This window comes from Manduca sexta, chromosome 23 (genome assembly GCF_014839805.1).
Source record: "Manduca sexta isolate Smith_Timp_Sample1 chromosome 23, JHU_Msex_v1.0, whole genome shotgun sequence".
Classification (NCBI taxonomy): Eukaryota; Metazoa; Arthropoda; class Insecta; order Lepidoptera; family Sphingidae; genus Manduca; species Manduca sexta.
The window spans coordinates 7,016,826-7,044,673 of NC_051137.1; the positions used below are offsets into that span (position 1 = coordinate 7,016,826).

Sequence of the window (27,848 nt, forward strand, 5' to 3'; positions counted from 1 at the left end):
CGAATATTCTAAGTTAATGCACGTAAAAGGTTAACGAAGTTAATGCTAACATCTGGCCACAATCTGGCATTACAACTTCTGAAAAGAAATTTTAAAATAAAGAAATCTCTTCTCTATGATGTCCTACCTTATGTCACACAAATCAAAAATCTTTCTAAGTCTTTCAAAATTGGAGAGTGTCACGAATTTCACATAATTCTAAATGGAATATATATAAAGAGGAATTTAAACATGTTAATCATGGAACTCATATGGCTAGGTACTCGGGGAATGTTAAAGATTGTAGATATAAGAAGAGTGATAAAAGTGGGCATAATACCTAAAAAATTTCGTAGCTTTAGCAGTGCAGTAAGTGCCAAGGGTCAAGAACAATGTATCCTTGACTCGTGCAGTATCAGCCCCAACTGTCAAGAGCCACGAGTTATAATTGTGGGTGCCGGTATGGCAGGTCTTTCTGCTGCCCACCGATTAACTCAGTGTGGGATAAAGAATTTTGTAGTGTTAGAAGCTAAAGAAAGGTTTGTTTTTACTTTTTATTTTATTAATAAAAAAAACTGTTGGATTCATTATAATTGATCAGTAAGTTATTGTTTTAGACCTGGGGGACGAATACACTCGTGTTGGCTTGGAGACGCGATCATCGAAATGGGCGCAGAATGGATATCTGGTGCCTGTCTACCTAATTCCGTGTACACTTTGGCATCGCAAGATAGACTTCTACAGACACCTTTACCCCGTTTGGATGCGTCGCGTGGTTTATTTTGCACAAGTGAAGGACGCGCGGTTGATCTCCCCGTTACAATAACAGCATATCATACCTTTCGACAAATTGAACAACAGGCTGCAAATTTGTTTAGACTAGGCGGAGAAAGATTACATGGAACTTTGTTGAATTTTATTGGTTTACGCATACAACAAGAGTTGCACAACTTCCCAGAAGATCAAAGATACGACGCCGCGCGGGTGATGTTTGGACTTACAAATATATTGCGTAACAGGTGTGGTGATGATTTATCACTCGTAAGTGCGGATCAATATGGCAGTTATATAGAACTTCCAGGTGGAAGTGTACGTGTACCATTGGGTTATGTGGGGGTTATGGCTCCATTATTGCGAGGATTGCCAGATAATTGTATAAGGTACAGCAAACCTGTAAATGTTGTTCGTTGGGGTCCAGGGCAAGCAGGAGCTGGTCGTGTTCTCGTTAAAAGTTGTGACGGTGAAGAAATGACTGCTGACTACGTCATTTTAACCATGTCATTGGGATGCCTTAAATGTCAGGCAGATAAATTATTTGCGCCACCACTTCCCGTTTGCAAATTAGATGCAATTTGCAATTTAGGTTTTGGATTGAGCGATAAAGTTTTTTTGGAATATGCCGAGCCATTTTGGGTATGTCATGAGGGTAGCTTAAAAATGGCTTGGTCGGCTGAAGAATTACAATGCAGATGTGATTGGACGAGAGGAGTGTGCTCAGTCGACGAAATGCCAGGTAGCAAACACGTGTTATGTGCTCAAATTTCGGGCCAAGAAGCCGCAGTTATGGAGTCTATGGCGGAAAACGATGTTGCTGAAGGGTTAACACAATTACTTCGAAGATTCACTGGTAATCCATGCCTCCCTTATCCCCAAATGATGCTTCGATCGCGTTGGGCATCTGATCCGCATTTCTGTGGATCGTACTCTTATATGAGTTGTTGTTCTACGGTAAGTCATCAGTGCGAACTAGGTACGCCTGTCCCCGGCCCCTGCGACCCAATGCCCCCCATATTATTATTCGCAGGCGAGGCTACAGTACCTGGATATTTTGCAACTGTGCACGGCGCACGATTGAGTGGCATCCGTGAGGCCGAACGCATTGTATTATTGACTAAGAAGTTTGAAGGTCCGCCACGTTAGCATGTACTTGTTATGTCCGCTTTATGTAATCCTGTAAATTATGACGCGTAGATCACACACCGTGAAAAATAAGTTTTACTGTTTATATTTTAGATTTTGTTTTTGACATGGATGAATAAAATTTTAAATACTTTTTTAGATCTACCATTATGTGTTGTGAAAATAATATAAATTTTGTAATTATATTAGTAAAAATGCATTTGGCAAATAAATAATTTATTTATTGCTGAAATAAATTACAATACGTCATAAACTTAAACAACTAAAATGGTGTTAGTGTTCATATTAGTTTATAGCCATGTGTGGAGACTTTTTACTGGTCATTTTCCACTTTCATCATGATATTCATAACATTAACATTTTAAATAGTTTGTCATTTAAAATCACAGACCCAAACCTTTTTTTTATTTTAATTTTATTCATATTAAGTATACTTTTATCATTCATTACATATTATAGATTTTTGTTCCATTTTCAACACATTTTTATAAAAATTTCAACTGAAATCCTTATATATTTATATAAGAATATAAATTGTTTTATATAAAAAAAAAGTTTTGCATTCTATGGCACAAGTATTACAAACAAAATTTTAATCCTGCCAAGAAGCTACCACCATTTCCTGCACTTAGGGGCAAGTCATCAAATTCGAATTTTACATTGTCCCCATAAAACATTAAAAATTTGTCTCTAAATTCCACAAAGTATGAGTATGTTGGTAATCTATTATGAGGCCACACAAAACTTATTTTGTACCATTTATCTTTTTCAATGAAACATGGTTCCTTTAGTTCTATGTCAATGACAGAAGCATAGTATTCAACTGTGTTCATAAAATTTGTATATTTTATAATACTGTTGTCAGATTCACACATGATTGATACTGATAATTGTTCGGAATATGCTTTTGTCTTATTAAATACATAAATTATGGGCTCCATCCTGGGTGGTACACACAGAGAATTTATAAATACAGATTTACTTGCTTTTAACCTGCAATGTATGGCATAATTGTTGGAATCTATTATAATGGGAGCCATAGACCTTAAAGGGCTACGAAAACATCTATGCCATCGAAGTGTCAATGAATTTCTTGGTATGATGTTGCTTGATCCCACTGGTGTTACAATTTCTGTGGTGCTAACATTGCATGATTCTTTTATTTGTTTCCTGATACTTTCGGTCTCAGGTGGCGAGAGCAGGCTATTTTTGTCACAAATAATTTCATCTAATTCATCCAGATTTAATGTAGAAAATCTCAACAGTTTAAAAATTCCATATTTTTTTAATAAATTATACCTATTCTCTAATGTAGCTGGTAAACTGTTCTGGTCACATAAATGTGCAGACCATTCAAAAACATGTTTGATCAGTTCTTTTTCACTAACATTCATGTGATCAGTTTCAAGTATAGCCTTCATACACAAATGGGTCATAAGATTCTTTTTTTCCTGTAACAAGTAACTTGCATGTACACCAAATAGCTTCAATGAATAACTGATCAGTTGTTTGCCATGCATATAGTCTGGGTAATTTAACACTTCAATGACATTGTCAACACTTAAGTTGGCCTTTATGTAGGTAATGCATATTTCTGTTAAATGTTCCAATAAATATTTTCTTGATGCATATAACAATTCAAATGCTTGTTCAATGTTCGATATTTCTACATTATCAGTATAAATGTAATTTACCATAAGTTGAAATATATCAGGCTGTATATCTGTGACCTCAATATTTTCGTCTTTAGACATGGGGCCATAAAACATAGCTTCAAATACTGGACTGCTTATTCCTAATATTAATTTGTGAGCTTTAATAGTTTTTCCAAGAACAGTAAATCCACAATCACTCCATTCGAAAGATACCAGCAGCTTCTTGACGCGATCATATAAACTGCTATGTGGTAAATGCGTTTTTTCATTCTCTAAATATACCATCTGAAATTTAGGACATTGGGTTAGGATAATGCGCAAAAACTTAGTACTTAATTAATATATTACAAGCACATGTTCTTTCTTTATACACACGTGTTTATTGTTATAAGGAAAACTTTGTAATTACAAACGATCTACATATAAATCTTTAGAATACAGGTATAATACAAACTAACCTTGAACTTGAACTTGGGAATATTGAGAGCACGGAGCGATGCACCGAATTATTGTTTAGAATTATAGTATTATCTCGCTAAGCATCTGCAATGCGAAGAAATTGAATAACTTAAAAAATGCTTCGACTAAATTGATTTTTAACGTTTAAAGTACTGTTATGTTGACAGCAATGCAAATTGTTTGCAAACAAACAAAAAATTGAGCATAGATCTGATTTGCGCTAGGGTCGTCACGTAAAGCAAAAAAATCATTCTACAAATAATAGAATTTTAGCATGTATATAACTGTTATTGTACAAAAAAACAATAAATTAAAGTATAAAATTGTCAAGATCCTATATTTAAGACTAAATGCATGGAGTTGTACAATGTACAGACTAGAGGAGAGAGGTCACTATTGAACATATTTTACAGAAATGTATTATGACATTTGTTGTAAGTTGTAACTTATATGTAAAAACAAGAAATTGAATTGAATAAGTATGTAAAAACAAAAAATGGTAAAGTAATCAATTGTGTTTAACAAACAATTTATATTTTATCGGGTAGCATAATTTTTACGTTTTATTTTCTTACCCTTGCCGGAGTCTGAAAGGAGATGGGCGATAAGTACTTCATAGAACTTTGGGCTTGGTGTTACAGAGATAATTAATGCATTATTTTATAGGAATAATAGAACCATTTCTAAATTAGAAAAAAAATCTGTCTACAGTGGGAGTAAAGAAATAATTGCTATAGAATGTAGCGTATAAAACACTTTTCTGTGAATAATATTCGTATTTACCCGATAGCACAAGATGTTCACAGCACCTAATCATAGTCCATTGGATTGCCGTGTTGATTAATAAGCAGCTGGCTTAGATAATAACGAGAATCGAAATTATCGCATGGGATCGACGAGGACCGACATAAAGATACTTACTTATCGTAAGATGAAACTAAGTGTAGGTTGCATATCTTCTTTTATCTACTCCTTCATGGAAACGGGCATGAGTTTATACTGTTTTTATATTATGGAAAGAACTATTTCGTTTTCAATTTGAGGAATTCCTGTAGTGTTACAACGCCATGTAGCTATGTCACAATTAACACGATCGTGTTGATGGTTCATCGATACTTATCGAAATCTGGTAGAACAAGCAAAATCAGTCGAGCAAGCAAGAAATCAAAGTCCGTTGTTGAATAAGCGTGGGTAGTTCATTAAAGCAGCAATCATCAAAATATTCTCGAAAAGCCGTAGTCGTTAAAATAAAAATATCAAACCAAAAACATTCACTTGCGCAGAAGTACAGAAAGCAAATTACAATAATAATATACATTAATAATACACAGCCTGATATTCCCGATACCGGAAGTCAGTTAGTTATTCATAATAAAAAATATTTTATTTTCCCATTGTAATACAATCTAATATTTTTTAATGGCTGATATAAAAATAGTAGAAGAATACTGATAAATGTTTCATAAGTGTACAGTCAAGCCCAATTTTGCCCGTCTCCTTTGTACCCGAAATGGCAAGAGCCTCTGAAAATGATATGAAATAGACGATTCGATTCTGTCTGGACCCCACTCTACTTATTATCAAATGCAGATTCCATTACGATTACTTTGCGTATATGTAATAACTCAGTTATTTTAAACATGACTGTTAACCGGAATGGACTATTACATTAATAAAATCGATATGCTCTAGCTAATATAATAAAAAAGTATTTGTAATCTGCGACCACGAAGGACGATTTTTGGATCTGCGCGAACGTTATTGGTCGGCGCGGCGTGGCGGTATGTTGCGGCTATATTTAATGCGGGACTCGCGACTCGTTATTTACACATAGCAATCAAGTTCGAATTTCTTGGATTTGTTATTATTTCTTGACAGCCCTACTACTGTAGAAATAAATTTATGACCAATATCAAAATACGAGTATAAAATAGGCCTTAAACATCCGGAATAACTACTGATTACAATGCGTTCCAGTTTCTATATAATTCGTCTATTTAGAATTTACATGCTGAATTGCATGATTTTTTTAGATTGATTTGAATAAATATCGTTGACGAATGTTAGGATTAAAAAAAATACATGTCTTTTATCAATTATTTTATATGTTCCGACATGTACTAAATTCATAATATTTTGATTTCAACTTATTTTATTGATTTTGAAAATCGGGCAAGCCAGCCCTATGTTTTTATTTTATATCTATGGTAGCACTTGTCATATATAGTCTTTGTCCCTGTTTAGAAATTGGTGTAGAAGCTGCCCTAGGGCTGGCGTCATGGTTAAGGAGCAACTAGAAGGTATGGAGGGTAGAGAAGATTGCAACGGACACTCTTTTATACACAGAGATGGTGCTCCTACCCTCCATAGTTTATTGTCACAGGTCTCAGCCGCAGACGTTTACGTCTGGCAAGTGGCAACACTGAAATGTGAATGAAATTAAATGAATGAATGAAGCGTAGCTTCTCTAAGTAATCTGTGAATGAATGGAATGCTGAATGGAAGATTTAGCGCGCCGGGTTTTAGTTTTGATAATGATAAGTAGTGCAAAAAAGTGTAGTAAAATGTTATAAATAGTGATTTTTATTTCAAATTCCATATCTAAATAAGTATCACAATGTCTATATGTTACGGTGATCCTGTTTTTGACTTTGATTTGAATTTGCTTCGCCCGACGCCCAGCACCACTGTGGTTAGTAAATTTAGGTTATGTTTTTTTCCTAATTGTCTAATTGAAAATATCCTCCTTGGGTTATATTATATGCGATTGTTTAAAAATGAAATAATAATTAAAATTATTGCTAATGTTCTATCTGAAGAGTATGTGCGGTAAATTCATATTTATTTTCATCCTAATACGTTTGGCATTCATGCTTATGAATCTGAAATATTATACTGTGTATTATGCTATTTAAAAAATACTAGCTAGCTGTTTGTCATTCTCACAAAATAAGTTCCACTGAGGGTTTTCCGGGTTAAAATCGTATAAGTATGCCGAACTTCTTTTATAACCATTTAGCACTTTAAGCGTTTATCAAAACTTACAAATATAACTAAACGGCGAAACATTTTCAGAAAATTATTTTTTATTATTTAGTAGCTGATACATATTTTGCTTTACTATATTTATAGCAACAAAAGTATTTTTCTGGTCTGGCATCTAATTAGAGATAAAAGAACTAAATTAGAATAGTATATGTGTGTAGTTAGATCTTTCCTTTTATTTGTAAATCTAAATATTTCTTACATAAATATATAAAAGAGAATAAATTAGTTCATATTGAGTTTTTATCACAAATCAAGTGATTTATGGGTATAAACAATGCCATTAAGTCTACACTAAGTTTTAACCAAAACATACCAATACACAACTCGCACATTTCAGAGGATGTGTGAAAAAGTTATATAATTCTATCAATTATTAAAACTGGGTGATTTTTGTTTTTGTTATTTGGTAAATGTAAGCAATATGTCTCTATATGCTGCAATTGATAGTCATTTTATATTAATTATTTTTCATATAAATTTGTGTGATAATAAATATCACAACACAACATCACGCATTTTATCCCGAAGGGGTATGCAGAGGCGCAACCATGGCACCCACTTTTCGCCAAGTGTGTTCCGTCCCATGATGTGATAGGGGGCGAGCCTATCGCCATATCGGGCACAAATTCCAGACTCCGGGCTGATACTGAGCAGAAAAACCCAAATATCACTTTGCCCGACCCGGGATTCGAACCCAGGAAAATAATAAATATAATGAATATCAGCCCTGTATTATATACTTGCCCACTGCTGAGCACGGGCCTCCTCTTCTACTGAGAGGGATTAGGCCTTAGTCCACCACGCTGGCCTAGTGCGGATTGGTAGACTTCACACACCTTCAAAATTCCTATAGAGAACTTCTCAGATGTGCAGGTTTCCTCACAATGTTTTCCTTCACCATTAAAGTGAACGATAAATTCACAAAGAATACACACATGATTTTAGAAAAGTCAGAGGTGTGTGCCCTTGTGATTTGAATCTGCGGACATTCGTCTCGGCAGTCCGTTCCAAACCCAACTAGGCCATTGCCGCTTTTAAATTTGTGTGAAACTAAACTAATTCTACAGTTTTGTTCCGTTTGTTGATATATGCAATTAATATTAAAAGAATTCTACTATATTATGTAGTGATTGTGTACATATATATTATGTTGCTAATATCTTTTGCTTAAAGGTTGTAATACCTCAAGCACTGTATGCAATGGAGTGATTAATAATTTATAATTTGTTGCCATGTCAAATAAATTATAAAATGTTCCAAGTCTAAATAAAAAACAAAGAGCATGTGCCATATACTAATTATAAGAAGAAAAATATTGATGTTACAATTTGTTCCATATTTTACAAATAACAATTGTTCTAATAAAAATCCACCGACACTAGTACACTAAAATTACATGATACTTGATAACTAGTATGGGTAAAGATTATTGTTTAATAAATGAATTGGTATTTGATAGATTATACATTCATATTTTGACTTTATAAAAAGCAAAATAATATTAATTGTGTATTGTATAATTTTATGCAGGAAAATGTTGCTTAATTTCAGGCACCTTCATCAACAGACAAGCAGAGGAAATCAATTTTAATTGTAAAGAAAAAAATAATAGGAACTGAGTGAGTAATTTATAATATAACTACCTTTATATATGTAGGTATATAAAGTTGTAAAAATAATAAAAATAAAAATTACACTAATGTCTAAATTTTCACAAATTATAATTTTACAAAGGATTAAAAATAAGCTGTTGAATTATAGTATCAGGACTATTTACTAAATAATATTATAAGAATATAATTTTAAAATAAAATAAATTTAAAACATGCGGTATTTATATCAATCGCCGCGACACCTTATTCTTGTGGCAGCATATATGGCCTGAGGGAGGGGTTCAAATTCTGAGCCAGCTAACACTTTTTAACTGAGAACAAGACAAATAAATTAAAAGTAGCCTTGTATATTATACCATTAAGGTATAGATAAATTGGTGACCATGCTGTAGAAAGTTTTTAGCAGTTTCTGACCTTACAACTACTTGAGTACTAGTAGAGTAGTAGGTATGAAATTTAGACTATCCCATAGAGACTTGATCCATATATAAACAAGTGGATCGATTGGTTTCAAGAAAGTTTTCGCATAACTCGCTAATTTTCAGAAAATATAAATTATAAATCTGCAGATGCAGATATTAATATATTAAAAAAAGATGGTCAGTGTCCTAAGAAAAGTTTCTTGTAGCTATGAAAGTTAAGGTAGTTGCCCTTAATGACCTGTCTAAATATGTATATATATATTATTTACAGTGCGTTGATTAAAAAGTATTTTACGAAAAAGGAACTTCTAGATCAAACTGAGAAAAATTTACTGAGTACTAAAGAGGAGTGTAAACAAATATGCATTGATTACAGAAAATCTGTAGACTCATGTTCCGCCTTAGGAAAGGTAAGGGTATATACTTGTTTTAAGTTTATAAGATTACATATTGCATGTGTTTTCTATATATTGACATAGAATACAAACATAGTTAAGCAAGCTATAATTCTATCGCTTGATCTACAATAATTCGAGCTCACGCACGACATTTGTATACAGAGTATTTGTTAGTTGACGCGAATCTTCTCATAATGTAATAAAAAATATTTTTGTATATGTGAGCATTTATATTGTGCTATAATTTGTACTCGTAACGAAAAATGGGAAAAAAATGTTAAAATGAGTATATCATTATGGAGGCTAATTCTGGTTGTATGTCCCCTATTCCAATGAAAAATACATTCTAACAGTAGGAAGCAATTAGATCACAACAAAGTGGTATGTGACCACTCTGTCATCTGTAAATCCCAAATGAATACATTTTCTTTAAAACATAATATTATGTGTAATTTATCAAATAAATCAAAAATATTAAATAATTTATACATAAAATTTTCAAACTATTTTCTTGTTTTATTATTCCTTTTACGTACAATATACAATATAGTACAAAATACAGTAATAACAAGTACAAAAGTATACTTTTTTCTAATTTTCACTATCATCCTAGAAATAAATTATGCGAGTCAGATTTCTATACACATGATGGGTATTATCTTTTCGCCAGTTTTCTTTACATTGCATCTTCGCTACTTTTTCAGGATTTGCAACAATTAAAGGATGCTAACAAGGAACTGGAGTCAAAATATTCTCATCTTGAAAGTCAGTATCAGGCAGCCAGTTCTCACGCTAATCAGCTGCAGGTAATTTCATAAATATTGTAAGTATATTCAAAAAATCTTTTATATTTTATTCTTTATAATCTTATCCATATCTCTTTTCCAGTCTCTTGTAAAGGAACACGAAACTCTTATTGAAGCTTTAAAAATAGAAAATAAATTAGGTAAAAATAGTGACAAAGATTATAAAAAAATGCTACAACCACTACAAAAAGAAAACAGTTTGTTGATAAAACATATATGCTTAGCAAGAGACATCATCTTTGGCAAAAGTAAGTATATTTAGACTCTGTAATGTAATATGATTATTAGTTATTAGTGTTTATTATATTTTATCAGCTCAAGTTTTGCTAAAAACTTAGCTTTTAAATATGTACATTAGTTTATTCATTAGGGTGTGTGTGTGTGTGTTTTTTTTACCATATTCGATGCATTTTTGTATCGTATTAAACATTCACTTCACATACACTCTCCTCCAAAAGTCGGTTGGAGTTGTATATTATATTTTATCCTTCACCATTGTGTTAAATGATAAAAATCTATATATATTTAATTCCTATTTTTTGTATAAATTTTTATTTCAACACAATAACTAACCTTTCTCAAAAGATTCTTTTACGCTTACGTAATACGCATAGTAATTTACTAATAAAATAGTTTACCTAATGTTAAAAGGAAAATTTTAAAATCAAATTTAACTTTGTGTGTGTTCTCCTACTCCCTTATTCTGCAATGTAGCTTTAAGTCTTCAAGGTATTGATTCAACAAGTTTTTGCAATACATTTAGTGGTACATAAGACCATGCTTTAAAGATCTCTTGTATAATCAAAGCGTTGTTGTGTCGCACGGTGCTGGGATCCTTTAAGTCTATTTCCTCCCATAAATATTTAATTGGCTTAAGGTCCGCTGATATGTACGGTCAATTTAATAAATCTAGTATATTGCTGTTTGATTGAATTGATTGAAAATGAAGAACCGATCTGATTCCAACATATCAGTAGATTGCTGTAAATTTTTACGTAAAATACTACAGTAACATGTGCTGTTATCCTTTTCTCAGTCGGCCGTAGGTAGTTACTTGACGCTTGCGGCGCGTATCTATAACTCATTCGTGTTTACGCTTACCGCAAGAACTGATTGTAGCTTTTGTTACTTACGCTTTTATTTTAACTCTTCCTCTTCATCTCCTCTTCTGTCGTGCGTATTTTTGCGACTCTTGCATCAATGGTACTTTTACTCCATGCTTCAATAAAATCTGTGTAATTTATTTTTACTTTTATTAATTTTATTTTCAGGAAAATATAGGTTACGATATAAAACGATTTTAAAAAAATATGATAAATATAAAAGTCCGGATCCTATGTTTGAGGAAGACGAAAATAATGTTGATTATGTTTCTGATGAAATACCTCTTTCCCCATTTTCTGAAGAATATGATGATGGTCCAGAACCCGCTAAGGTACTTTGATGAATTATTTTCTGTGGTAATGATAAAACATTTTTTTTAATAAGTACCTTGGTTAATTAAACACTTATTGTTTTCGCAGGATAATAAATCACAAACCGTGAAGCATTCAAATAATGCGGATCTAAGTAGGATTACTAACAATAGTATAGTAGAAAGTAATGATGTGGCCAGTGTTGATACTGGTCGAGGTTCATCATTAGCATCTTCTGTTAGTGATAAAAGCTTCCATAGCCCGGATTATTTTATAAGCGATAGCCCTTTGAGCGATGATCAGGAATTGAATAAGACTAAAACTAAGTTGGTAGATTCATCAACAAGTCCTATATCTTTTAGTCTCGCAGTTAACGTATCCACTAGTCCTATAATTTTTGAACATGATTTACAAAAAAATTACGCTATGGTGGATCGAGCGCTTAGTCCAATAGTCTTAATTGCTAATGTAGCTGACGATATTAGTAACGATAATGATGATGTTTCATTGCGATCTGAGAGAGATGATGGCCAAGAAAGTTGCAATAACGATAATGAGACTATTGACTGTGAAAAGAAACAAAAAGAAATAGAATGTTTAGAATTAAACAATAGTGAGAATATATCCAAAGAAAACAGTCATGATTGTGAAATCGAAATGATTTTAAGTACCATGAAACTACATAATACTTTAATAACACCAATTCCATCAACACCAGCAAAATCATCTTCAGGCTGCACGCCAAACAAACAAAATCAACCTGTTGCAGTTGTTTGTTCAGAAGCAGCATTAGCAAGAGAGGAAAATAAAAAATTACAAGAGAGTGTTGCTGAACTTGCAAAAGAACTTGCTAATATTAAAAGTATGCTTAGTAGTAAATCTAGCATTAATGAAGGTCAAACTACAAGTCTTATTCAATCAACGTCAAAACATTTGCCATCACACGAAATTAACACAACATTTTGTGCGGTTGAGAAAACAAGTTACAAACTTCAGGAGGAAATCTCTAGATGTCAATATGGATTTTGAGATAAGTGAAAACCTTCAAGCTATTCCTGAAGTTGAAGAAAATTTCCAAGATACATCTGAACTGCAAAGTGGAGATAAACCAGCAAATATGAACGAATCCCACGAAGTAGTGGATAATGTGAGTGAAATAACTGAATTGGTCCCAGAAATATCTGCTCGTATTTTCTGTACAGATGATCAGAGACCAACGAGAGATGATAAGCATAAAGGTCTATTGCTTAGAAGGAATAAATTAACAAAGTTAGAGAAATTAAAACGAAAATGTTTACCCAAATATAAAATCAGGAAAGAACAGAAAGCGTTCAAAAAGCAGCGTGTTAAACCTACATTGATTCCTATTTATAAAAAGAAGACTGTGACTAAAGCTGATACTTCTGCTACCTTAAATGATAAAAATGTTTACGACAAGGCTGTTAAAGTGATGTCGGAATTAAAAAGGACAAAACCTGTTTGTCCTGATAGTGAGATTGTTGAGCCAATTGAACGAAACTTAGAAGAAAATCCACTTATTACAATTGATACAGAATTAAGTAATGGTAATAAACAAAAAATAAGTGGCTATTGCGATTTATCTACTACTGTGATGGAATATCAATCTTCAGAACCAATTGATATACCTATTGCTAGTCCTAAAAATCACATTAGTGATGTTAATCAGAACGAAGTAGAAAATGTTAATGAAGAACATGTGGTAGTTAATAAAGTATTCTCTAAATCACCCGAAGGTAATAAAAGTCTCAAACGTGGACCTGAAAATATATCTCCAGAAATACCTTGTAAGCGCACATTACATAGTTCCATACTGGATATGATAAAAGGAAACAATCTGAAAATAATTTTACAAAGGTGTGAGACTTCTACAATACTTAAAGATAAGTCCGCACCTGAGAATGTCGCTGATACATTAAAGAATATTCCTCTTACACTGAAAGGTAAAACATCGCCGTCTAAAGTTAATAATGCACCAAATATACTATCTGTGGATATTAAACCTACGACACCAAAACCCCTAGAACAAATTGAAACGCAGAACAATAATAGTAATCGAAGAAAAAGTGTAAAAGATATGAGTCTTCAACAAGTTAGTCCCAAGGCGATAGAAAATAAAGATACACACGCCACGCAAGGCTTACCTAGCAATCGAAGAAAAAGTGTAAGATCACTTTTTTCTCCAGAGGCTATTTCTATAGTGCCAGATTACCAAGAAAGTCATGAAAAACCAGATCTTATAAGGATTAAGGATATATTTGCATCAGAAGTTATTCCTCAGGAACCAGAACGCCAAGAAAAGAATCGCGATGAAAAACTTGTCAGTCGAAGAAAAAGTGTTAAAGATATGTCTTCTTTAGAAACTAATTCTGGTGCCTTAGGTAGAAGAAAGAGTAAGGAAGATGAAGGCGTTCAAGGTCTTGTTACAAATCGAAGAAAAAGTGTGAAAGATATATCTTCTCCAGAAGTTAGTCCTAGGGCGTTAAAGAGCCAAAAGAATAATGTCGATGAAGGCATTCAAGATTTTACTAGAAATCGAAGAAAAAGTATCAAAGATAATATGTGTTCTCTGGACGCTAGTCCTAAGGCATCAGAAACCGAAAAAATTAATAGTATTCAAGACCTTCCTAATAGACGAAGAAAAAGTATTAAAGATATGTCTTCCCTTGAAGCTAGTCCTAAGGTAACAGAAAGCCAAAAAATTAATAGCATTCAAGACCTCCCTAGTAGTCGCAGAAAAAGTATTAAAGATATGTTTTCCCCAGAAGCTAGTCCTAAGGCATCAGAAAGCCAATCAAGAAATAGCACTCACGGCATTCAAGAACTTCTTAATAAAAGACGAAAAAGTTTGAAAGATATATCTTCTCCAGAAGTTAGCACGGATACATCAGAAAATCAAAAAATAAATAACATTCAAGCTATTCAAGGACTTCCTAGTAGTCGACGAATAAGTGCTAGAGATGTATCTTTCCCACCAGTTAGTCCTAGGGCATTAGAAGGCCAAGAAAATAATAAAAATCAAGGTTTAAAAGACATTACTAGCAATCGAAGAAAAAGTGTTAAAAGCATATGTTCTCCAGAAATCAATTCTGCAGAACCACAAAACCAAGCACAACTGGACAATCAAAATCTTACCAGTGACCGGAAAAAAGATGTTAAAGATTCAGGTTGTAGTAGTAATCTTATAGCACCAGATCAAAGTGTTACTAACAAAAGAAGAAAGATTGATACATGTAGTTCAAAAGTTAGTTCTGTGGGACCAGAACACTCAAATGTTACTGAGAGTCAAAGTGCTATGTATCATGCAAAAGAAAGCGTTTTATGTCGAATGATAGAACAGTATGGAGTTAAATCTGTCAAATTCGGTGTAAAGAAAATTCCAGGTTATTATATTATATTTCTAAGTTAATTAAATATTTAATTTATTTTCTTCAAATGTTCATTATATATTTTACAGATATATATGTATTTTACAGATTCCATTATAAATACAACTGCAAAGAAAATTGAAGCTGGTATTATAAGGATAATTGAAGTTCCTGGCAATGAAACTAAAGATGCTATGAATAGATTTGTTATAGATATACAAAGTTGGGAAATAAATCATTTTGTAAAAGGTCTAATACAGTATCTGAGGGACCCTGTCCGTAAAATTGAACTGTTCAGCAAAGTTGTTGTACCTTCTGCACCAGCACTGACCAAATCAGAACAAATACTCCTGTATGTTATCTTAGAACTTAAAAAATGTTGGGTTTCTGTGGACATTGTTGACAAAATTTTATGTTATCTTGAATATACATTATTTTCATTAAATCGCACACCACAATTTGAAGTTATAGAGAGCATGTCCCATTTTTATGCAGTAGTCTGTAGGTATTTCAAAATGAAGACGAGACTAAGGTTATTTGTCTTAGACGCAATGTATTGCATTCAATTCAAAGCTATACCGTTGATCAGACAATGTATCGAAGTGTGGATGCATATTTTGCCTCTCGCTCATATGACGTCTGGTGAGTAACATTTATTGCTTGTTGTCGAATTATATTTTGTGCATTGGTTTTGTTAAATCACATTAATTCCATGATATTAATCTATTGAAGAGTTAATCTTTTTTTTTCGTTTTAGCGCAAACTCCATTGGTTACTTGCTTGGTTTACCTATTACATTTTTATAAATGTGAGGACAAGTTGAATAGGGTTCAAGAGATACGAAACATTCTAAGCCGCAAGTACTTCTATAAGATAACAGAATGGAATGAAAGTAGAATTCTGGAATTGTGTAAAAATTCAATTACATCATTAAAAGGTATGTATTTCGGTGCTGTGTAATGTTCCTTTTTTAGATAATTGTATATCTTTTAATACATACTGTTTTAATATTATTATATCATTTGAGGATTGAGTCCGACAATTATTTTCAAGAACTAAGCTTTGTCAATACACAGTCTGAAGATTCGAAATTATCCCAATTGTTTACTTGACAGCCTTTTGGAAAGGTATTTTACAAACGAAACATAATATTTTAAATTTAATATCCTTACAATATTTACCCACCCTTTTCTCGACAAACTATTAATGTATTAGAAAAATAAAAATAATATCGCTCAAAAATCATTCGTGTGTGACATTTGAGCTGTGAAATCTTAATATTTATACATAGTTTAATTACTATGAAAACAAACTAAAATTCGTATTATCATTTATAATGTGTTGTCACAGGCACCACAATCATAGCCGTCAGCGATTAGGTTTTTAACGTTGTAACGTGAAATTTAAAATTATTAGTAGTCGATTTGTATTGATTTAATATATCTTTGACACAAAATGCCAATTTAGTCCAATGTAATTTGTAAAAGAATTTGTACGTATAGATAACTTTTTCGTTTCATACGTTACTTAATATTTTAATTTATATGATATATAAATGTACATTTTAGCAATTTCTGTCCTTATAAGTACTCAAATCTCGAATGGTTCTATAAGAATCTTGGGGTCCCTATAAGCAAGCCAGTCGACGGCATCAATAAAGTTTTGGCGGAAGTCGACGTTTTTCGTGCTTGTTCTGTACTTTACTGTATCTTATAAATAGGCAGTAACCAGAAATTGTTCTCGCCTCATTTAAAAAGTTCCCCCTTGTATATCTTCAATATATATACATAATTTAACATCAAGTGGCGCATATAATAAATATGAAGAAGCAGCGCCTTCCCACTGGTTTTATAAATAAAATAATGAGGCATAGCATTGTGTAACATACAATTTTACATTACTTTGATATTTTGATTATCCTTTTTCAGATATTCCGTCAGAGACGAAAATGTTAAGACTTGCTTTGATAATTCTCGCTAAACGGCAGGGACCACGTTGGTGTCACAATAATATAGTAAAAAATGTATTACAACCAATCATAGAAAAGCAAAATAATCCTGATCATATCAAAGCATTTTGTGTATCCATGTTTGGACCACTATTAAAACCTTATCCAGCTGATATGAAAGTACACTGTGAAATAGTAATGAATCAACTGTTTACCATGCTACAGGATGACCGTAAGTTTTTTTTATTATTTATCTATTAAGATTACAAAGTATTTCATTTTATTTAAGTAGTCTTTCCTAGCAGAACATCATATAGCCGGTTGCAAAATAAGGGTATCAATTCTAACACTAATTATAAGATGTATAACATCATGTTGATGTGCTTGTATAACGTATGTTTAATGGTAATATAATGTATGGTTATATATACGCGTAAATAATAAATAAATAAATATTTGTAGAAAATTTATAAAAACGGGGGTCATGGAATAGAATGAGCGTTTTTTTTCGGGTGTGTTTGTTAAAGCATATCTTGGAAAGTATTGGATAGATTTCATGCAGTTTTCAGAGGAAAATTGTGAGCAGAATAAAGGGTTTTGGTCATTAAAATCGAATATCGGAATGTAAAGTTATTGTCAAGATAAGACATTTGCAAATAACAATCCTTTGGTTAGAATACTTCAACGCGGACGGACGTATACGCGGACAGAGCTGCGGGCCCAAAGCCAGTCTTGTAACAATTTTCAACATGCCTTTTCTAACTTTTCCAAATCATCCACTTTTATATCAATTTATAACTTATAAAAATTGTTATTATAATTAATATCCTCCTTTTGCAATAGCTTGTATACATGTTTGAATAGGTATTGTATCTGTTAGCAAGAAATTATTTCTATCACATAAAAATCCGCTTGATTCTTGTGAGACCGCCCGCTCAGTAAATCTTTGACGGGTTGCCAGTCTGTATGTATATACAGGGCATGGTTTCTCTGTGTAACAAATTTCATCCAAAGACAATCAAGGTTTACCTCTGATAAACATTCAAACATCTTTACAAAGTTTCACATCTATATCAGTATAAGATGATATCCTATTTTTCAGAAACTCCTAAAATGGCAGAAGCAATTGTCACGAGCTTATTATATATGAACAAGCACAATCAATTCAGAGTGATCCAAGCACTGGTTGCCTGGAGGCAGAAGAATATTTCACCTGAACTCGAATTGATGTTGAAAGATTTTGTTAAATCGAAACCCTTGAAAATATGGAAAAGTACTCTATCAAAAGTGGTACAGTAAACTTTATTTTAAAAATGTATATGCGATACTAGCTATTTATAAGTGTTTACATTCAAACGAAAAGTTGTGTAGTGTGTATTGATATGACCGATTTCAATAATCGACCCTAATCGCTATCTTAGGATCGATCACAAAAACTTACCAGTTTATAGATTTTTTTGGCATTCTTTAAAATAATCTGCAGTAAAACGAGCTTAATACGATTTCCTGCATAATATGCGAATTTACTACATCAGTCCATGCAACTTGGGACATCGTTTCATACTCTTATCACGCTTAATAGTACTCGTATTAATTCAGATAATGAGTGTAGCGCGAAACATTTTTAGCATAGATTAATTCGGTTTAATCTTAAATTGATAACACATAAATCCTAACCCCCTTATTCATAGACGTTTTTTATCTGAGGATGGAGTAAAGCTGTGATAACAAGTATATTTCTCAGTGCTGACGGCATGGCAGTCTTGTGACAAACAGACTTGTTATCACAGCTTTACTCCGTCCTTAGATAAAAAAACGTCTATGAATAAGGGGTAAGTCTTCAAGGGAGCAACTTGCTATAGTGGAATAGCAAGTAAAGAAATCTCTTTTCAGTCAGTCTAGTTTTCCGACCTGTGTGAATTCCGATGGGTTGAAAATGTTGCGTTTGTTATTGATAGGCAAGCAAAAAAAAACACGTTTGAGAATCGGAACATTACTGGGCTTGATTTCATCTGTTTAAAAGCTTACGATGAACACTTATGTATTTAAAAATAATACTAGGAATGCATGAAACATGCATTATAATTACGTTACACAAAATTACTACAATGCGATTTATTTTGCTTATCCCATACAATACGTTGTCCCGCTTGAGACGCGTTTTTGTCGAGGTCCCTTTAATTAAATCGTCTTAAACATATTTTATTGTATTTTGGTTGTTTTAATCCCGGGATCGATCCGAAGATATAGATTATTTATTGATTTCAGTTGTAAGTCGCCATAGTATTTAATATAGCTTTTTTTAACCTGAGACGAATGTCGCTTCGCGCCTTGTACCTAAGTGTTCCCAGTTAGTAAAATTAATTAAATTTAGCGTACTTATTAACAATTCCTGTATTGTAATGTTTAACTGTAAATAATATTTAGTGATTTAGTTTTTTACAATCTAATGGCTCAAGCGTATTTTTTAGCGGTTAAATTATGTTTTATTTTCATTGTAAATAGCATATCGTATTTTATATCGTGTAAGAATTCATTTTAACATCTTTTGGAATGAGATATTATTTTTGGTGCTGACTCTCTTAAAATTAAGCAATAAGCCATTAGATTGAATTGAAAATGAAACTGTGATTATGTTGTATAGTTTTTATTTAATAAGTACATGTAAGATGAACTAGATTAAAACATATTTGGTATTTACAGCCCTTTGTATTAATTATATACCTATACATATGTAATCGTAGATTTTCCGTGTCTACATTCAATATTTTTGAAAAAAACTAATTGGTGAATGCGAAAAATACGTAAAATGGGACTGTAAAACAATTTTTATTTGCTTAAATGTTCGTTGAAGTATCACGTTAAAACTATTAACGAATTTAAAATCTAATTATTAAAACATTACGTTTTTATCTGTGTAATATATAGGGTAAACTCGCGTCGCGCATGTTCTGTTATTAGGAGGTGTATGAGATAAGCAGAAAATAATGAGGTAGATTTAGTCGACACATTATTTTGCGCTTATTGCTAGTTTCTGAACAAACATTTATTATGTCATGACGTGTTCATAGCAGTTATTCAAGCGAACATAAAAACATAAGATCGAAGTTTTACTTATTAAATCTGCATTCTTAAATATTTAATATATTATCACATTTTTCAGCCGAGTTCGATTGTTTTATTTCAGATACATACTTTTTTAAATTATAACTTTAAATGTTTATCTATTATACTGTTCAGCTATCCTATTTCTTAGGTCAATTGATTACTTTATATTTTTTCACTTATTTTATTTTATAAAATCGGGATTTGGATATATAAATTCTGTATTAGTAATTGAGATGCCGACTGCATTTTCGTCGATTTGTATTTATAAAATACTAAGTGTTTTTTTAGATTCATCTTCCACACGTGAGTCTAGTCTATTTTTACCCCTTTAATATTCTGCTGAGCTCTTTTATGTTTCTCATTATGGGTGTAATCTAATTAAATGTGGACTCTAAAATTTATATTAATAATGTATTACCTAACGGTGAAGAAAACATCGTGAGGAAACCTGCACATCTGAGAAGTTCTCTATAGGAATTTCAAAGGTGTGTGAAGTCTACCAATCCGCACTAGGCCAGCGTGGTGGACTAAGGCCTAATCCCTCTCAGTAGTAGAGGAGGCCCGTGCTCAGCAGTGGGCAAGTATATAATACAGGGCTGATATTATTATTTATTATAATGTATTACCTACCTATTCTACTATCGGGCACGGACTTCTATTTCTGAGAGAGATTATGGTTAAAAGCGGCGATAGCGTAGATGGGAGATAACGGACTGCAGAGACGAATGTCCGCAGATTCAAAACCTCTGACTATTATAAAGTTATGTGTGCATACGTTGCGAATTATAGCTTCCTTTATCAATGAAGGAAAACATCGTGAGGAAATCTACATAAGTGAAAAGTTCTGTATAAGAACTTTTAGGGCATGTGTAGTCTACCAATCCGCACTAGGCCAGTGTGGACTAAGATCTAATCCTTCTGCAAAATTTATTTAAAATAAAATTTTACACAAAATTTCTGCTAAACAACAATATCTGGGTGAACAGTAAAATAGGTTTTTCGAAATTCTTCCCCTAAAGAATAAAAGTAATAAAACTGAAAGTTTGTATGGTCATAATGAAAATTGGTAAAATTTTAAATAAACTGGTTTCACCCTTTAAAATTCATCTGCTGTGTTTGCAAAAAGACATATTGAAAATGAAAAGAATTGGAAGAATTATTTGAATATCTTGAGAAATGATCATCAACTTTGAATGTGTCGAAGATTAAAATGCAGTGTTCTGCGATCGCAGCGTTACCGCACCAGGTCGAAATAATCAGATCAGGCGAAATAATCTTTAAAGTAATACCTTTGATCACAAAATAGATATTTAATGTTACAATATACAAACAAAATATTATGTAACTAAAACGATAAATTGATATAAGTATATGTATGAGACTACCTGATCTGTGTAAAACAGAAGCGCTTGTACTATTAGATCAGATGTAATCTTTTAACCCGTTAAGCCATTCCCGAGCCAGGGGCCTAGAATCAGATGGAATAAGTCTTATATTTAAATTTATACATCAAGTTGTTTTCAATAATTGGTTTTATATTTTTTTATTTCTACCATTATAACATGAATATTGACTAATTGTGTTCTTGCAGTTGGCGTTAATAATTTTACGAATTTGTGGTAATATTGAACGAAGTTTGTGAGAGCCATTTGCAGTAGACCAGAACCAGTAACGAGATTAGGGAATGACACCAGTACTTCCCTATGTATTTCTTCCAGACTTTGCTTCCACCCTGAACTGAAGGAAGCAACTAAAGAGATTGACTTTTTTTCTAAATTAGCAAGTTCAGATTTCTTTTCACTTTCTAGCAGCTGCTCTCCTTCTTTTACAAATTGAATCATTCCACCAAAATGTGGGCTCAATATTTCTTCCACATATTCGAAGCTTCTGGCTTGTAATTGTTCCCTGAAACTCTCAGCCTCTTTAGTGTTGTCTCTGGTTCTTTCCATTAACACACTAAGGACCATATCGTAGTTATTTATTAAGAAAATTAGTTGTTGTATTCTTTGTGGGAATTCTGCCGCCATTTTAAGTAAGAAGCAATGTACTTCATCTTGAAGAATTAATAGTAGGTTGCTTAGTTCTTCCAATGGAAATTGTTCACTCAAACTTAGCATAGCTGCTGAAAATTCTGCATATCGTCGAGTTATCTAGAAAAATATATATAATATTAGTATTTCGAAGATTGCATTTAGTCCATTGAAATGTTACATTTTTTAGGCCTTACCTTGCGTTTTTAAGAGGACGCAATTTTATTTTTTTGAAGCGTAGGGGGGGTTAGTGTAAAGCTAAAAATTGTTAAAAATTGTAAAAATTTGTTTTTGTGAACAATTGCTTCATATGTGCCAAAGCGATTCAAGATCCAAGTAATTCGCGTACAAGCCGACAACCGTGGGTTTGTGTTTTACGTAATGAGAGTACAAAAAAGTATTATGAACCTTATAAACACACGTTCTGATGACGTTGCAATGGACATTGCTTAACATTGAATTATTTAACATTTTTGCTTATAACTTTTTTATTTATAGTTCTACGACAAAAAGTTACTGGACCAAAGTTGTAGAGAATTTAATTTGCAACAAAAAATGTTTATAATTTTTTTTGTCAGATAAATAGTTTAAGAGATACATCGTAAAAACCATGTCAACCCCTATTTTCAAGATGGCGGCCGTGGGACAAGGGTGGCGACCCCACAAACTTGGCTTTACACTGACTCCCCCTACACTTCAAAAAAATAAAATTGCGTCCTCTAAAAAACGCATCCCCAAATGTAACTTTTCAATGGACTAATTAGTCGATTGAATTAAAACTCGCAACTTTTTAATATAGGGTTTTTAACTCATTTACGCTTACATTTTTTGCTCAAGAACTATATGTTTATCAAATATTTACCTCAGATTTTCAACACAGAGAAATTGATTAAAATCGGCTAAAAAATCAACGAGTTATGTCTTTGAATATTGATAGAAGAGGTAAGTGTAAAAAAAACAAGAAAAAAGACATAATACGCCGTCGACATATTATCAGGAATTAACATGTGTGCAAAAGAATGAGATGGAGCGTTATATTCACACGCTCTTATTCTGGCAAATTGCAGTTTTTGTTATATACTGCCTGATTATTTAATAAATTTAAATGCAGTTTATATAGAAAGTTTAATTCAGTATAACATATAGAATAATGTAAAAAATGAAATATAATAAATTTTAATATCCTGTTGGACTTAGCAATAAAATAATACACATTCAGTTTTACAGCTAAAACCTTAGCCATAGATCCATAAAAAAACTTTAATTGATCCTTCTGGAAACATCCTTAAAACCAAATGATTTGGTGAAATGTCTTATAATGCGTAAAGCTCTCATGAGAATCTGGTTTAATGCTTACATAATGAGGTCCTAGTTCCTTATTGGACAACTTTGCTGGATCGCATTCCCTAACACTCTGTATGTTTAGTTTCAATACATATTCCAATCTTGGCCATAAAGTACTGTAAAGTGAATCCCAATAGCTGTAACAATAATGAAAAAAATACAGATTATTTGTAATCTTATTAAAATATTGTTGTGAAGTTTCGAGTGCATTTTCGGCATGATGATACGCCGGTGTACTGGAAGTTACCTCATTTTCTCTATTACATTACGTCAAATTATTATACTGTGATAAACTCTAAACTAAAAAAGTGTAAAAGAATTTTGTTTACTAATTCAGTTGTGATAGGACATAATAATGGACTCTTGAAAATTGGAACCTACTATCATCCTCTTGGTAAAAGAAATATATTTACCTGTCTAATGCACCAACCGCTCTTTTGTGACACATCCATTTGTATCGGTTTATAAGTTGAATACACAAGAATAATGCTAAGCAGTCGTAACATTCTACTACATATGTCTCTACATTTTTCTGAAAAAAAAAAAAATGTCAATAATATAATAAGTATTTATGAGAATGGTTTACATTTCTTAAACAAGTTTCAGTAATGTAACTTACCACAAGAAGAGACAAAGTTTTACCGAGAATTCTGTCAAATAATTCCTGAGCATGAGTTCCTTTGACATGAAAGAATTCTGTGGTAAATAAGTATTCTCTGCATCCATTGTCCACTAGAGCATACTGAAGACTTCTAAATAAAGCCTCATATGAATACTGAAAAATAAATGATGAAGTATATTGTAATGAAGATATGTTAAAGAGAGATGTTAAAATTATAAATATAATAATTTTATTTCATAACAGAATGATTGAAATTCTTTATACCTTGATTTTCTGTTGCACATGAGGTACAATAATTGGTGCTTCTAATTGTTGAGCCAGAACATCCCCTCGGTTACCAATTGTGAATATAGTACTTTTATTCTTTAAATTTGACTTTTGAAAGAATCCTCCTTTAGAACCATCTTCAATTCCCATCAGATCTTCTTTCGTAGGTGCTTCCTCATACTTAAGTTTGTCTAATCTTGATGCATATGATTTAAAATATGAATAATAAACTTTACTCAATGTATCAATATACTCATTGCATATTTCTTGAGCTACATTTCTTTCATTTGCCAAAACAAATTCAAAGAAAAATTTGTATTTTAACATTGCATTTTGTGGTATCTGATAGTTGGCCATCGGCTTACGAAACTTATATATTTGTTCTAAAATGTATGTTCTTATTTTAGAAACAGCTTTTATTTTGAGTTTTTCTAACACATCTTTAACATCATGACAAGCCTTTGTCTCTTTAAAATCTTGTTCCTTTACAAAGTTAAGTTTTTGATTTAATATGGCTAACTGAACCATGAACTCCTTGTCGGTCACTGGCACATTATTAATTCCACTGTAAAACATATAATTTTATTTAGGAAATGAGAATGAAAAATTTTATGGATTTTGTTACCAATGCTGTATCTCATATTAGGAATGGTTATAAGAAGTATTATCCTCTTGAATTACAAGAGCAGGAAAAGAAAAAATAAACAAATAATTACTTACAATATCAAAGTTTCAGAAACGGCCATGTCTTCAATGAATGATGAAAGAGGTCCCTTAAGTATTTGTCGATTGGACAACTGAACAGACATGCTAACAGACCTTTTTTGTAAGCTTATTATCTCATTACTAATGCTGCCAAGATCATTCTGAAAAAAAAAAACATAGCATGTTTGAGGTCACAATAAAATATTAAAAGTTTAAATATATGTATATGTGCAGGATGTCCCTTATGTATTGGTCCAAAGGAAAGCCAATACTCGGGTGGGTTATTACCTAACACAGACATAAAATTTTCCTGACCTTAGCCTACTTATTCTAGTTAGGACATTAGTTAATTTTTGCACAGAAAATATTTTTTTATTTTACTGTAGTTTGTATTTGCTAGTTTATTTCATTGGTTGTACTTAATAGATAATATTTATCCCTATTAATACCTATATTCATACTTAATAACCATCAATTTAAAATATAATTGAAATAAAGCATTTGCAAATCTATTGAATGATTTTGGAAGATGCTGGAGGAAAAATAAATTGTCATTGACATATATGATATCTCAATAATTAGTATAAAGATTGTGATTATGATAATGCTTACTATATGTACAAGGGTACATGCCTGTTAATTGACCTTTGAATTAAATGCATTTCATATTCACATTCTCAAGGAGTATAGTTGAGTATAGTGTTTTGTCAATCAGCAGCCAAATTACACCCAAAGTAATAAGGTGCAACTTAAGCATAGGTTATGCAATAAATACATTTGTATCATATGGGAAAGCAATAGTAACATGTGTGTAACTTTGAATAGTAAGTCCTCGACAGAAAATTGCATTGATGAATTATACATGGGCTATTAATAGAAAAAACAACAAAACCAGCTATTTCAAGTCCATAAGAGGTAGAAAAAAAAAAAAAAATTACAGAAATATTACATCTATAAAGAAATTTGGTGGTAGAGTGTATGTCAAACATAACATTTTTTACTGTCACATTGTTATATCATTTTGGATGTGAAAGAAACTGTATCTATGTCTTTTAAATAAAGTTCCATAAGGCCACCATATTTTTTTTGCAACAGTGTGCATCAATAATCACTTATGCAATTCAGATGATTTGTAAATTGCACATGCTTTATTTTATATTTAGGTGGTAGAAAAGACTAAATATCATTTTTATAAGGTAGAATAGATACATTGTCTATCAACCAATTTTTCTAAATAAAATAAAGCAAGCATAATGTTATTAATATTGCATTCTGATGGGTCTGTCCTACGCACTTTTATATTTTCAATTATGTAGGTGATATAATAGAATTATAACTAATATCTATATACCTGAAACACCATAAGCATGCTCTCCATTTTAGCGAGAATACCATCGCATTCTTCAATCTGGTTGTGGAGTGAACCAATGTTTTCACTTTCTTTTAGATAATCGGCCACAGAAGCTTTTTCCGCTTCCCTGATACCTTTATCAATTTGCAAGGCATATTCTCTTAAATCAGTTCCATTACGAAGTACTTCTTGGATTTCAAAATCTTCTAAATTTTTGTCCAAAACATTCTTTATATCCTCGGATTCAGACATACTTTTTGCTAAGTAAAAGTAACGATAAGTCAAAACGTATTTTTATAGGAAGCGAATGGTAATTTCTGCACAGAACACTAATCGAGATTATTTGTAGTTTAACCACTGAATGCATGACATGTACTTTGTAATGCTTTTTCTAAAATGGAAATTATCAGAATTTGATTTTCTGTTCTGCCTATGTGTACTGATATTAGAACACACTAAGAATAGAACAGACTATTATATTAGTAATAAACAATAAGAAACTGAGATATATAAACTAAAAGTCGTCAAAGTTCTTTTTGAACGTGGTCACAATCGGAACTAATACGAGGCATTTTGCGAAATGTCACAGTTGACATAAAAAAAATGTTGCTTGTAAAAGTATATAGTCATACCTCTATTCTTATGTGAAATAATTTAATATTCTTATAGGTACGTATGTACTTGTTTCATTTTATTAAATAAGTTATAATAGAATTAATAAGGGAAATTAAAGATTAAGAACGTTAACATAATGATCGTGGTGACAAATACTTGTATCGTATTTGATAAAATACATAAAAAAACGCTTTATAATTAACAATTTTTTTAGGGTTACAAATAATATTAAGTTTTAGAAATTAGGGTCAATATTATCAACCTGTTTTTTTTGTTTTTGTCGAATGGTGTAAGTTCCATAAAAAACTGGATTCCATTGAAATGTAGTAACACTGAGCATTCAGTAGCGCTTTCTTCGTAAAAAGCCTTATCGACCATAAAAAATTAATGATAACATTGTTTTTTTACTCGTTCCATAGAAAATCGGCTAAAGTCAAAGACCATGCTGCCAAATAAGAAGTTGACACAGGACACTTGAATGCCAAGTTACCTTAGTAAACTTTTATCGAGCCATTTTGGCGGCAACTAGAAAACATAATAATAATATTATATTTATTGATAATACTGAATTTCGACCCGAATAATACTTCAATTCCAGTTATTTCACATAAAAAATCACATTGACGTAGTTGTATTGCGTGCGCGGTAGGTAAGATTATTGTGCTGAGGTCTCGGGTTCGGATTCAGGTTGGGACAGTGATATTGGTTTTTGCTGATCAGTATCAGCCGCAAATTTTAAATTGTGGCCGATACGTGT

At 32.0% G+C, this 27,848-nt stretch overlaps 4 protein-coding genes across 4 annotated transcripts; 2 read left to right on the forward strand and 2 right to left on the reverse strand.

The window, feature by feature from the left end:
* The first annotated feature begins 85 nt into the window (after positions 1 to 85).
* On the forward strand, positions 86 to 2,031 carry LOC115449390 (spermine oxidase). Its single transcript, XM_030177195.2, has 2 exons — positions 86 to 518; positions 597 to 2,031. Exons 1-2 carry the CDS (start codon positions 232 to 234, stop codon positions 1,897 to 1,899), a joined length of 1,590 nt encoding a protein of 529 aa, XP_030033055.1. The 5' UTR covers positions 86 to 231; the 3' UTR covers positions 1,900 to 2,031.
* Positions 2,032 to 2,098: 67 nt separating this feature from the next.
* Positions 2,099 to 4,247, reverse strand: LOC115449391 (BTB/POZ domain-containing protein 6-A). Its single transcript, XM_030177197.2, has 2 exons — positions 4,013 to 4,247; positions 2,099 to 3,839 (listed from the first exon to the last, which is right to left on the reverse strand). Exon 2 carries the CDS (start codon positions 3,837 to 3,839, stop codon positions 2,478 to 2,480), a length of 1,362 nt encoding a protein of 453 aa, XP_030033057.2. The 5' UTR covers positions 4,013 to 4,247; the 3' UTR covers positions 2,099 to 2,477.
* Positions 4,248 to 6,477: 2,230 nt separating this feature from the next.
* On the forward strand, positions 6,478 to 20,216 carry LOC115449376. The gene is given in 12 exon segments (XM_037441679.1): positions 6,478 to 6,705; positions 8,613 to 8,680; positions 9,368 to 9,506; positions 10,199 to 10,300; positions 10,383 to 10,548; positions 11,572 to 11,735; positions 11,824 to 12,744; positions 12,746 to 15,116; positions 15,210 to 15,743; positions 15,859 to 16,038; positions 17,030 to 17,281; positions 18,152 to 20,216. Coding segments are annotated over 12 exon segments (5,169 nt in total). The 5' UTR covers positions 6,478 to 6,630; the 3' UTR covers positions 18,349 to 20,216.
* Positions 19,681 to 27,057, reverse strand: LOC115449377 (vacuolar protein sorting-associated protein 52 homolog). The gene is made up of 8 exons (XM_037441678.1): positions 26,477 to 27,057; positions 25,141 to 25,286; positions 24,418 to 24,985; positions 24,151 to 24,306; positions 23,945 to 24,063; positions 23,545 to 23,668; positions 20,784 to 22,307; positions 19,681 to 20,575 (listed from the first exon to the last, which is right to left on the reverse strand). Exons 1-7 carry the CDS (start codon positions 26,726 to 26,728, stop codon positions 21,678 to 21,680), a joined length of 1,995 nt encoding a protein of 664 aa, XP_037297575.1. The 5' UTR covers positions 26,729 to 27,057; the 3' UTR covers positions 19,681 to 20,575; positions 20,784 to 21,677.
* Positions 27,058 to 27,848: the final 791 nt, after the last annotated feature.

Bases quoted from the DNA above. Each gene is read 5' to 3' on its own strand.
- LOC115449390 (XM_030177195.2), top strand. From the start codon at position 232: ATGTTAATCATGGAACTCATATGGCTAGGTACTCGGGGAATGTTAAAG. The intron at 519-596 runs GTTTGTTTTTAC...TTATTGTTTTAG, and splicing joins GTGTTAGAAGCTAAAGAAAG to ACCTGGGGGACGAATACACT.
- LOC115449391 (XM_030177197.2), bottom strand. From the start codon at position 3,839: ATGGTATATTTAGAGAATGAAAAAACGCATTTACCACATAGCAGTTTA.
- LOC115449377 (XM_037441678.1), bottom strand. From the start codon at position 26,728: ATGTCTGAATCCGAGGATATAAAGAATGTTTTGGACAAAAATTTAGAA. The intron at 24,064-24,150 runs GTAAGTTACATT...TTTTTTTTTCAG, and splicing joins AAACTTTGTCTCTTCTTGTG to AAAAATGTAGAGACATATGT. The intron at 23,669-23,944 runs GTAAATATATTT...TTATTGTTACAG, and splicing joins GCGGTTGGTGCATTAGACAG to CTATTGGGATTCACTTTACA.